Here is a 13,211-nt window from a genome sequence, read left to right on the forward strand (position 1 = left end):
AACTCAGATTGGACAGATAGTCTAGCTATCTGTCTGGATTTACCCTGCAAAGATCTGAGGAGCAGTTAACCATAGTCAGAGTTTAAAATGCCAATGCAAAGGAAGCGGAAGGTAGAGGACATCCAGCCAAAAATGAGGGACATCTCCGGCAAATTCCCGGCGGCACCTGGAATGTTTTTTATTTTTTTATTTTTTTTATTGCAGTCAATCAGACAATTAGGGCCCAATGTGATGGTACAATTGTTGAAAAGTGTTGACAGCTTTGAGGAAGCGACAAAACATGACAAATGAAGAAAAATAAATAATAATAGGGGTCTTTTTAGTCAAGTAGGGAATTTAAGCCCAACAAAGTGTCTTTCAAAGTTTTTTTTTAAATAAATGGGTGTTTCACTGAATCAAAGGCTTTGTAAAAACTTACAAAAAATAGAATAAATCCACTCTCTATCTATAACAAATGAATGTCATCAATCAATTCTAAAACCAGTTTTATGTTATTGTGGATAGATCTTCCACCAAGAAACCCAAATTGAGTTTCATTCATTATCTTGGAAGAACCTAGTTCCAGTCTTGCATCCAGAAAGCAGTTTATAAGCTGTGTTGAGTAGTGTAATTGGTGTAATTAGATTGTCTAGTGATCTTTTATCCTTGCCAGGCTGCGGAATAAGATTTATCAAACAATCCTGGAAATATAACTTTATTGATATAAACTATTATTACTGATACATTCACGTGCGCAGAAAGTTGCAATTTACTGCTGTAGTTTGTCAAGAGGATGTTAGTGTTAAGTATTGTGTTTACTGTTGTAGTTTTTGGATATAAAATCTTAATGTGTAATGTAACTAGTAACTATAACTGTTTAATAAATGTAGCAAAAATTGCAAGATTTGCCTTAAAATATAAAGTGTCATGAAATGAAAATACTCAAGTATTTTAAACTGGTACTTACAGTAAGTATGGTACTTGAGTAAATTTACCAGGACTCATGGTTACTGCTAAGATTTAATGAGATGTGGACTGTGCATAGAAGCTAATTAGTAGTGTAGTTTGTGTGTGTGTGTGTGTGTGTGTGTGTGTATGTGTGTATGTGTGTGTGTGTGTGTGTGTGTGTGTGTGTGTGTGTGTGTGTGTGTGTGTGTGTGTGTGTGTGTGTGTGTGTGTGTGTGTGTGTGTGTGTGTGTGTGTGGGTGTGTGTGTGTGTGTGTGTGTGCAGCAGATTGTACTCAAAATTTGCAGAGCAAAGTGTTCATGTATAACTTCCTTTGACACACTCCGGACGTGCAGCCATGTGCAGTGCCTGCCATTCTCTCTCTTGGATAAATACAGTGCATAATGCAGCCAGTTAAAACCAGAACAAGATTTTGGCTGAATGATGTGTGGATCTTTAACTGGCCAGCAGTAAAGGGGGGCTCTAAGCATGGCTCATGGCGTATTACAGTAACAAAGACTTTATGCACAATAGCTGGTCTTTGCTCTTAATAGCTGGAAAGTCCACACTGCCAAACAGTTGTGCTTATTATTCTATCACGCTGCTACGGTGATGCAGACTCAGGGCTAGAGCCGTCATCATCATCACCAACCGTTGCAGCTCTGTGGGAAAGAAGGGGGTGTTTGAGGATGGACGGAGTGACAGGACATGGAGGTGAGAGAGCAAGAGTACTCTTTCAGGATAAGTAGTGTGGGAACTCCCTAAGCAGGTGACGTCATCCGGAGAACAGGGACTTACTTAAAACCCTGTGACAACGAGGAAAATGTTTCACTCTCCTTTCCATGACTCAGGCCTTTCATTAATACAAACAGTAGTTTGACCCTGACAGCCTGACTGAAAATAGCTCTGGACAAGAGGCTGGATGCTCCATACTTAAAATAGCCCTTTTGGGCTGGACTAAACAGCCAGTCTCCTCCCACTTGTAGCAGTGAATGAAAGAGTTCATTGAACTAATTTCCTGAGTTTAAAGAAAGAGGGACAGAGAGGAAAAAGACCTTATAAGGCAAATGAAATGCACACACAAGATTGAGCATCAAGGTAACATGCTGTAGGAGAGGCCAAACGTTGTCCAAAGACAGAAAGTCACATAAAAGAAAACTTTCTCAAAAGCTGCAGTGTTATAGCCGTGAGTGTGTCACTGTTGACCTAGTTGGCTTGTTCCTGTTTCTCTTCTCTCTATTTTCTCTCTCTCTTTGGCATCACATTCTGATATCCTGGAGAGCACCGCTGCAGCACAGCACTTTGGCCAGATGTCTGTCCTCACCAGTACTTCGTAACAGGCTAATCTAATCTGGCTTTACCTCAGGCATGCTTAGTGCCTGCACACAAACACACACATACACACAGATAGAGTGGATGACGACTGAGCTTTTAAAGAATGAGGGGAGAGACGTGAAAATACAAGGGATTAGTCATTGATAAGGGCCTTGATGGCAGACTCCATACACTCATTGGGGCAAATGCACAAAGTGCAGGTTATGGGGTGTGTATCAGGGATGTTATATCTATAAGCAAGGACAACAAGGACAAAAACACTACACAATCTTGGCATGAGTTGCAACATGTGAAAATGTTGAACTTTTTTTCAAGTGTGGGATTGATGGAAGTGTAAAGAATAGCAGTGACATGGGAGAACAGCCTTTACATAGTATTAAAGTAGGGCTGGGCAATATGGAGAAAATCAAATATCAAAATATTTCTGACCAAATACCTCAATATCAATACCTCACTGATATTGTAGTGTTGACTATTGGTGCTTTCAAAAAATATTTACACAATAAGATTTTTTATAAATAATAATAATAATAATAATAATATAAATAATAATTTACAATAATAAAGTAATGTGGATATAATGTCTAAGTGGTTGAAGGCAAATAATAGAACAGTTACAACAGTCTGGTATGTTCAGGAAATGACATAACTTTACTTTAATGTAGTCTTTAAAACCAGGAAAAGACAACACTATTACACACTATTACGATATTACTATATCCAAATTCTAAGATCATATCTAGTCTCATATCTTAATATCGATATAATATCGATATATTGCTCAGCTCCACATTACAGCCAGCAAAAAAGGTATTGATGGAATGAAGAAAGATACTTACAGGCTCACCAGGGAGTCCAGCTGGACCAGGGTAACCTTTCTGTCCCTAAAGAGACAAAGAGGCATGGGAAGTTAGTTGAAGCATATAATAATGGACAGGTGAAAGAAAACCCAGTGATTCAAAAACAGTGCACAGACAAGGAAAAACCTGACAAACTACAAGCATAGTTTTGTGCAAAGTAAAATACGCATGTCAACGATAACAGGGTAGTCAGACAAGTCCAGTGCCATATGCAAGGAATCAATCTGCCCTTCTGTCAAGGGATCAGACTTTCCATTGGCCGTGTTCATAGAGAAATTGTGCTCACAAAGCCAGCCAGGATCATGGCATGTTGAGGATATAAATGCCTTCTTGTTTGAGTCAGATAGCAGGTTTCTCCCTCCGCCTGCAGAGCAGACTACAACACTGAATACAGCCTGACATAGTGCTTTTCTACAATTCTGCTGACTCCAGCACTGAAAGGCCCCCAACAAAGAGTGGAGAAAAACTAAATCAAAGCTGGGAAGACATGCCTTTCCAGACCACAGTTTGATAGAGTGCGGGAGCAAGAGAGAAATAAAAGGAAAGAGAGGGAAAAAAACTAAATAAAAACTGAAGAGCAAAGAAAGGAAAGACTCCTGTTGTCCCGTTTCCCTAAACCACAGCTCCAGAGTACCAAGCCAAGCCTCCCTGAGTTCCTGTAAACCATCCTTTAGCCCTGACATCTGACTGTAGCAGGGGGAGAGGACACAGCATCCCTGTTCTCATTATGTTACATAATCACTCTCACTGGCTTACAACGTCATATAGCACTTTAAACTGCCCTTGTTAGCATTATACTTCACAATTACTGTAGTACTTAGACAGGTACAGCAACTGTGTCAACAATATATATTTTGCCAATATTACAGTTCCAATAATATATATATTTGATTTAGATATGTTTTCATCACAGACCTAATCCTTAAACTAAAATACCATTTTCTCTGTTTTGAACACAAGTCCAAGCTTTCTGTTAGAGAACTTTTCTGCCTTACTGTCAACTCACATCATCTGTTGACCATCAGACAGAAGTTTTAACCTCCTGGAGCTGGGATGAAAATACATGAGTAATACACATTAAACAAACAGAGATGTCACCAGGTGCCAACAGACCACTTCTGTAACACAAGCAGAAAGGTGTGTGTTTTCCATAACTTTGTGAAAACCCTGGTAAGCAGTGTTGTAGAGAGAACAGATGTTTCAGAGATTTCCATTTAATGTTGGTTAATTTGACGAATTTGTCTGACTTGCCTTCATGTGTCTGAATCTGAATGTCCATCTGTTGCCACTAGACTTAGTTTCTCTTTTTGGTTGATCTCTGTTGTTTTCCATCTACTTCTCTACTTTTCAGGAGCTGTAGTGACCCAAAAAAAGGCTATTCTATGTCATCACGGGGTTCTTAAGTTAGCACATCTTCAACAAATATATTTTTTTAAACTATTCTTTATCCTAATAATTCAAACCATGATTAAAACACTTCTTTTTTCTTTTTTTTTAGAGCAACATAGCCCAAATAAGATGATGCAAGAACATGCTTACATCAGAAAATTCAGAGGTTGTCCTTTTTTATGTCAATGGTTTCCTTAAAAGCTATCAAGAAGATCAGCGACCTTAGTCTGGGTGGGTGTAATGCACCTTAAAGCTGGTTGCCACGTGCCATAAATCAGAAAAAAGAAGAGGAAGCGACCTCACTTGTCAGTCAGTCGTTCTCTGAATACATCCATGCAGTCAGCCAGACAGCTGAAATGGCAGAGAGTGATTTGTGGATGGCTAAGGTAGGGAGAAAAACAGTTGCTCTGATACTCTGCTCAAGAAATGTTTGCTTTTACAAAATAATACTACAACTTAAACGCAAGATAGTTTGGGGCAGGCCTTGCCTCCAGTCTTTGGTAGCTAGTAACCCTGAACCCACAGAGTCCCTCCACATAACAAATCCCAACACATGTGCACACATACGCATGTGAAGAACAGGACAGGAAAAAACAGACACACACAAAGATACATGTACACCGTCATCTTATTACATGGCTTACTTATAGTACAAACATGTGTAGTGGCCTATGTTCCCAGGCTGTGATGTGAGGTCCATGAGCCACACACACACACACACACACACACACACACACACACACACATACACATAGGGCATTAACTATTGCCTCCCAACCCCAGCCAGACCATCTCAGATCCTTATCTCACTTATTATGAGCTTGCTTATGAGATCGGCCATTCCCACCAGTTCACTTGTGTTTACAGTGCCACTTGCTTAATGAGCATGTGTGTTCAATCAGATAAACCCACCATAATGCTTTTCATTTACAACACCTCCCCAGTGGCACCCTGTAACACTCCCTACCCCACTAAGCCGAGGAGCGCCCCAGGGAACGTTAAGCGCATTTTGAGAAAACTTAAATAAAAGACATATTGACATGTCATTCTTCTGACTCGTCATCAGCTACTCTGTACACACTTAGCTTTGTGGGTGTTCAAATGATCCCAAGCCTTGTGTCTGTGTTTACAACTGAAGTTACTATATGTGTCTACTGTCTGCCTCCACTGGACAGCGCCCTGGTAGCAGAAATATACCTCTCATCTCATTCATAGCTGCTTTCATCTTTCCGCCTCTCTCTCTCTCCCTTCAAATTCCCTCTGCTGATGATTGCTCAGGGCAACCGTCTAGCTGCATACATGTACAGCAGAACAGAAACTCTGCATGCCGATGTCTGGAGGGCACAGACGTAACAAACAACTGCATAAACCCAACAATTTGGTTGAAATCTTTCCAGCGGAAAAACATCCCTCATCTCATCCCCGTCTGAACCGCAATTTCGGCAGCATGTTGTGCTTGCATGCAGTTTTACTATTGAACTACTAGCATGATGGAAGATGGAGCAATGATTTGTTGTTCTTGTGAAACATGCAAAGAAGATGATGGTTGATTTGAATTCTCCCATAATTACAATGATGATGAGCATGTGGATTTGTTAGTTTGAACAGTGGGCAGATGATAAATGGAGAGAGTTTGGTTTGGAACAGGTCTTGGAGAGCTTCAGACAGATTAATGTTGGACAATAAACTGTCTTCAATAAATGAGGAAAACGAGGGTCTGTCTAGCCCCTGTAGGAAAATTACAGAAGATCCTTCTACTTTGTATTTCTAGGATGTTCTTGTTAGGACAACTATGGTTTGGACTTAGTTTAAAAAAAAAAAAAGATCTGTATAACATCTTATCTAGTCAGCAGTAGCAATTCTGAGGATTAAATCGTAGTACATTTACACACAAATGTTTCCCTGTGTCATAAAGCGCAATGAAAATACAAAGAGGTCTATGCACAGTGTCACCCAACATTGACCCTAAAATCCTCATACATGTATATATAACACATGTGGAAAGCACATGTACATGTAGGCACTTTTTTTTTATAAACAAATCCCGAACATAATGTATCTCAAGATACATTACAAGAATAGAAACTTAGTCAACATGAGTGTTTATGGATTAGTTGACTGACTTTTGTTGCTGCATATTGACCCTCTAACTAACATTTTGGGACAACGCTATTACTCTTAAGCACTCTTAATAACTGCCTGCAACTCTGACCTAATGCATTTTTTTCAGATAGACAGCGTGCATTGCTCTGTCCAAGGTTTACAAATCCACCTACCAGCACCCCTAACGCTCATGTATTTAATCTGTACACAAACAGAAATGTAAAAATGTCAAATTTGGGCTTTACTGGGCTTTACCCGCTTTTTTTTTGCAAACAGCTGGGTGCAGTAACTTCTTTATGCTAAGCTATACCTAACAGCATCCTGACTTGTTCTATTATTAAAACAAGAGTCATTTGAACTTCTCATCTTACTCTTGGCGATAAGCATATTATCAAAAATGTCAAACTATTCCTTTAAACAACATCCACCAAAACATATAGACATAATACGATTAGCTGATAAAACAGGACCCTAACAGGACCCTACAGTACCCCTAGACAGGACCCTACAGTACCCCTAGACTCTAGGGGCCCCTAGACTCTAGGGGTACTGAGACAAAGTAATATATTCACAAATACCAACACAAACAGTACCAGCACTTCCTTTTAAATTAGTGAAAGTAAACTGTAAGAATGTACTTAAAATTCTGTTAAACTAAGTCACAATGCTACTCTACAGTATGTATTGGCTTTAAGGGGGGGAAAGCAGTCATAGTTTGAAAGACAGATGTAGAAAAGGTAGACAAACAGTGAGAAGACACAGATCAACTAGCTGTGGGACTAGACGTAGAGGAAAGAAGGATAGAGGCAGTAAGGTAAGACGTGTGGCTTGTAATGTGGCCTTGTAATGTGGCCTTGTAGTTGAGGTTTGGCCCTGTGTGTGTGTTCCCTCTCCCTGACCCTGCCTACCATACTGAAAAGCCATCCAGAGTGTGCTTGGTAGAACAAATGTTGTACAGAGCGGAACATGCTTGGCTTGTCTGGCGGTGTAAAATCACACTCTCCTATCTCACGTTCAAAGCACTACTGCTTTCTCCATTAAAGTTTTCCATGGAAAACCAGCAGTCAAATTCCAGAATTCCCGGATGAAGAGTAAACCTAAGGCTGATAAAGAGCTTGTGTGTGTGTGTGTGTGTGTGTGTGTGCGTGGGTGTGTGTGTTTGTGAGAGCGAAAGACATACAAGGTGGAAGGGAAAATACGGAGCAGAACAGAGGAAAAGCTGCTGTTGTCCCGTTTTCCGAAACCACAGCTTCAGAGTACCGAGCCAAGCAACCAAGACAAACAGCTTGACATGTAAGAAGAGGAACAACCAGCACATGGGTGTTTCTGGGGGGTCCACCACTGCCACTGCAATGTAATTGCAAAAAAGGTCATCATTGCTTTTCAATATTGTATTAACCTTGCAGCAGGCCTCAGTGGAGAGACCTGCACCAGGACAGGACACGCCTGGGACTTTCCACCTGAGCGGACCTAAAACGAACAGAACAAAACAAAGCCTGTTTCTAGACATTCTGCGCTACCACAGCACAGTTTGGACATTGACTCACGTCTCTGTCATAGTGGTGCAATGTGTAGGCATGTAGGATCAAGACTCATTAACATCAACAGCTGAGACTTGTGAGAAGTTATTGTACATTGTTTTGCACAAATGGGTTAATTAGCCACTCCCTGTTTGATTTTGGAAAGGAAGCTGACTCCTTGCGACTAATTTAACAAGTTTCCTTTGCAGTCATCATGTCTGTGGACCATCGACCAATACCTGTGGCATGCTGGGATGATGTCAGAGTGTGTTTTGATGAAGATGCCATGGCAACAACTTCCCATAGTGATGATGTGCCTTTTTAATATACTCCAAAGTGGCAGCTATTATGTACACTTGAGCTTCATAAAAGACAACTGAGCATTTGCACTGCACATCTAAGTGTAAACATTGTCGGCTATGCACTCTCAGTTTCTGTCCATGTCAGGTAATCTTACTAATGTCAGACAATAATTTTTGGCTTGTCTCAGCTGTATGTTTTACACTCTCATCTGCAGCTCTGATTCACATACCACTGTCTAACTTTCTGACAGGCCGTCAAATCACTGCTAAGACTCATTTAGCTTGAAAAAAAATCTGTGAATGTTTTCCACCAGCTTTTCATTTTCCATTCTGACTGAGTGTGTGTGAGAAAGAGCAAGACAGAGACATACAACTGGACACAGAGACAAACAGAGAAAAGCTGACTCCTAACTAAAACCATATGTTAAACTTGATGCAGCAATCCAAGTAGAGCCCAACACTAAGTTACAGAGCACTGTTGCTCTGGGAAGTCATGAAGAGGCACTTTACACCTCTGCACCTCTGAAATGCATACAATCTACCTGCTATATTTAATAACTCAACTAATTATTCTACTTTGTTTGAAATATGTGCATTAGTGGGCTCAATTCTATTCTATTTCATGTGACTGAAAGCAGTCTATGATCTTCTTCTGCCACCATGAGACGTGTGTTTACATCTGATTGTTTAAGAATAAGTGAAACAGATTATTTTACTTCAGACCTGAGGAGCACAGAAGACTGACTAAGCATCAAGACAGTTTTGGTGATTGTGTCTTGTATTGCAGTGGATCCCAGACTAAGCAAACAGCCCTGTCTGATGAACTCAAGAACCCATTTGTCATGTTCAAAGTCGTGTGTGTGTGTGTGTGTGTGTGTGTGTGTGTGTGTGTGTGTGTACGTGTGTGTGCATGCGTATGTGTGTTGTGTGTGTGATTTTAATCTGGAAGTTACAGTATGATTATTATTTTTTTTAAATAAATGGTTTAGGCCGGTTTAACACAAGCTATTTCAACTACGTATCTCTTGCTGGAGCTAACTATTCAGACTATTTATCCATTACTTTAAGCTAACTATTCGGACTGTTTATCCATTACTTTTAGCTAACTATTGTAATTGTTTATTTAACTTTAGCTAACTATTCCAACCATTAGCTTAGGCTACTGATAAAACGTGTCTGCTCACTTACTGCTTACAAGCTAACTAGTTGGTGTTTATGTCTGTCTTTTCAATTAACAGAGCTACTTACTACTCTTTGCCAGACCTACCTCCAAAGTGTGCTGAAGGAAGGTCTGGCTACTTCACACAGCATTTGGCGCTAAGCTCCACATAGAGCCGCTGCAAAATCATAATTTTCAATCAACTCAGATTGGACAAATAACCTAGCCAGCTGTCTCTATTTACCATGCAGAGATCTGAGGAGCAGTCAAAAATAGTCCTTATTAATCCATCCACCGATTTAAAATTCGAACACAAAGAAAACTGAAGGAAACAGAAAATACATTGTGGAATTTCCTGCGACACCGGAGCATTCCTGGAAGTGTAACATCAAGGATATAGACTAACCCCTGGTAAGTGCAGAAGAACCACTTGGGGCATAGTTACCCCTTGTTAGGAATCACTGCTTTATTGTATCTATTTGATCTCTGTTTTACATGCACAAACACTGACAAGCACGCAAGAATGCATGCACACAATCGTGAACTTAGAGAAATACACAACTCAAACTTTCCCGTTGGACTCACTCCTGTTCCACTCCTTTCTAGCAGAAGCGCTGTCACACTTTTTCTTCCCTACACTCATGAATCACTCAAGTTGTGACTTAAGTAACATCTAAGACAATAGGGATTTTGTGTTTGAGCATGATCCCCATCCTTGTATCCCTATACTGTATCTCCCCCCCTGCCCCCCCATCCCGCATGACATCCTTCCTGCCAGCATTAAAAATCCTCTGTGCTGAATCCAGCCAACACACATGGAAAAATGGTGAGCACAGCACAAAGAGAAAGAGAGAATTAAGGAGGAGGAAACAAGGAGAGATCTTTACAAAGATGAGTGGGTTTACACACACACACACACACACACACACACACACACACACACACACACAGACTACAAAAACAAATGGGTGATGAAATGGTGACAATGACCAATGCAAACTTAACAAGGGCCTCATTATTCAAAGTTTGCAGAGGAGCTCCTATGGCAAGTATTGGAAGGAATTTGGTGCAAGAGTATTTAGGTTTATTGTTCGGTCTTACCTTTCGACCTTCCTGGCCAGTCAGTCCAACCGGGCCAAGAATCCCTGAGTCTCCCTAGAACAAAAAGTGACAATGTCAAAAGGCACCAATGCAGCAATGAGTGGTTGCACAAATAGCAATCATAAATGTTCTAAGAGCTTACCAAGCAGGACGTTGTTACACATTAATGTTGTATGTAAGAAAAGTTCAGGCATAATACCTTCTCTCCTTTTGGTGCTGGCCCAGGTGAGATGCCAGGGTCTCCTTTTCTCCCCTGATGAAAAGGAATACACAAAGAAGGACATTGTGTGGATGAAAAACCCAAATATACCTTAGTTTCAGAAAGTATCTGACTAACAATCATATTAATAGATAGATTCATGGTCAACACCTTTCCTTTGGACAAAGGGTTACGCTTATAAAAAAATTGGCTCTAGAAATCCCATATTAGATAATAGGAACCTATAAATGATAAAAAAAAAACAACCAGATTTAGTTATTCACATTACAGATGCTTTTCTTAGGCGCAGTGCATTACGCGGGTTCAGTGCCCCTCCAGTCACACACAGCAAGCTTCATTGTCAGCAAGTAACAATAATGGGGCTTCAGCACATCAAAGCTATGGATCGGAAATTAGACTGAGTGCTGAGTGCATGGACTCCTGTTATTTACAACTTTGTTTCATTTCAGCGATGAAAGACCAAAGATCGCAGTGAACCTCCAGACATCAAACGCTTCAAACTCATTCCCTCAACACTACTGCCAGGTAGAGGAATTCTACTCTGCACACACTCCACTTTTTTCCATTATTACTTCATTAGTGTTCATTGAGTGCTCTTGGATCTAACGTGTTTGTTTGACTAACATTTTTACTATCTACCCTTTTTATCATTATTATTTATTTTCTATGATTACATGATAGGCATCTCAAAGGAATAGTTCAACCTCTTGAAATACTTACACAATCTACTACAAAGGCCACTTACTGAGCGCCTATAAAGCTCACAAATTACTTTGTTGGCCAGGTGTGGTGACTTCCTCCAGGCTGACTGCTCTCAGCTAAGCAATAATCTGGCACATATAAAATGCCAGACATGTTTTTTTGGTACGAATTTAAAAAACAAGCTATAATGTGTTAATGCGTGAGGTTTAAAGGCGCTGGTAAATAAATTGTGTTACTTTTGGAAGGAGCCAGGCTAGCTGTTTATGCTGTTTCTAGTATTTTGCTAAGCTACAGTTCCTCTACCATTGCCTCCGATTTGAGCCTTATTAGTGATGGATGTTGTTAGCTCTTAGAGGAAGAGTTTTAATTTTGGGGAAATATGCTTTTTGCTTCCTTGCTGAGACCTGGATGAGAACGTAGATACCACTTGAGATGGTATCCATCTTATCATCTAGGAAGAAAAAAATACTATGTATATATAACTATTCCAGTAAGTAAATACAAGATAAGCATGCAGGGTAAGATAAGGGTGAAAACCAGATACATAATGATGGGAAGAAGATTGCAAAAAGTGAAGAGAATGCAACAAGGAATATTATAAATTACGTCAGCGAGACAAGGCCAAACACAGTCTGTTTGGGTGACCTGGGGAGGTCAGGGCTCTGGGGAGGGCAGCTGCTCAGTTGTCATATATGCAAGCCATTTTCATAATGCACTTTAAAAAGTGGTAGTGCTCCTCAATCTGAGCACACAGTACCAGAGGTCAAGGGTGTTTGCTAAAGCTTACATCAGTCCAGACAATCAAATGAGGGATGCAGAGAATTTGTACTGGGCAGGGTCATCTCCTGTTTTACACGTTAAAATTAGACAGATTTATTTGTTTATTTAAAGTTCTCACTTTTCCACTCGTAATGTCTTTCCCTGAAGCTCTGATAAATCACTTCAACTTCCCTAGTATCCAACTACCCTTCTCTCTCCACTCCAGTTGCATAGGTAGACCATAGACTCATAGCTTACATCAAGCTGACCTCCAAGAATCTTAACAACCTTAATGAACTTTAAATATGTATGGGAATCCTGATATTCACCTCTGCGGCACACATGTTAAAGAGATACAGCTCTTCAGGATTAAGTGCCAGGTTGTTTTTACTGTAGTGTCTTACACTTCCAGGCTGCTTGCCGTGAACTCAGATAGCCCTGATTCTTTAGTCACAATGATCCATTACTCTTGTTCCCTTTATGGATTCCAGGTAATATAGAAAACTGAAAATCTAACACATTCTTGTGGGATTAGAGGCAAGAGAAGATCATAAATATTTCATTAAATTAATAGTAATCATGTAAGGCAAAAATCAACGTGGCTCCCAACTGACTTGTGATCATTAGTTAGAGCAAGAGTGTGTAAGATACCTTGAGCCCGGGTGGACCAGTTCGGCCAGGGTTTCCATGGGGACCAGGGGCGCCCTGTGGAAAAGCCAGATGGGAGAAAAACATAATCAAACGATGATCGAGATCTCTATCAATCATCATATTGGGATATAGCTGATGCAGACTGTGGCTTTACTACTGTGAAGACCAGGGAAGGGGGGTTGGGG

At 40.3% G+C, this 13,211-nt stretch overlaps 1 protein-coding gene across 1 annotated transcript in view; it reads right to left on the reverse strand.

The window, feature by feature from the left end:
- The window catches only part of col27a1a (collagen, type XXVII, alpha 1a), a 72,497-nt gene that overhangs the window by 38,496 nt on the left and 20,790 nt on the right, over nt 1-13,211 (reverse strand). Inside the window, exons 5-8 of the mRNA XM_032539663.1 lie at nt 13,027-13,080; nt 10,894-10,947; nt 10,695-10,748; nt 3,100-3,144 (exon numbers count right to left, since the gene is read on the reverse strand). Of these exons, the coding sequence (XP_032395554.1) occupies nt 3,100-3,144; nt 10,695-10,748; nt 10,894-10,947; nt 13,027-13,080 (207 nt within the window). The remainder of the gene's footprint in view (nt 1-3,099; nt 3,145-10,694; nt 10,749-10,893; nt 10,948-13,026; nt 13,081-13,211) is intronic.

This window comes from Etheostoma spectabile, chromosome 16 (genome assembly GCF_008692095.1).
Source record: "Etheostoma spectabile isolate EspeVRDwgs_2016 chromosome 16, UIUC_Espe_1.0, whole genome shotgun sequence".
Taxonomy (NCBI): domain Eukaryota; kingdom Metazoa; phylum Chordata; class Actinopteri; order Perciformes; family Percidae; genus Etheostoma; species Etheostoma spectabile.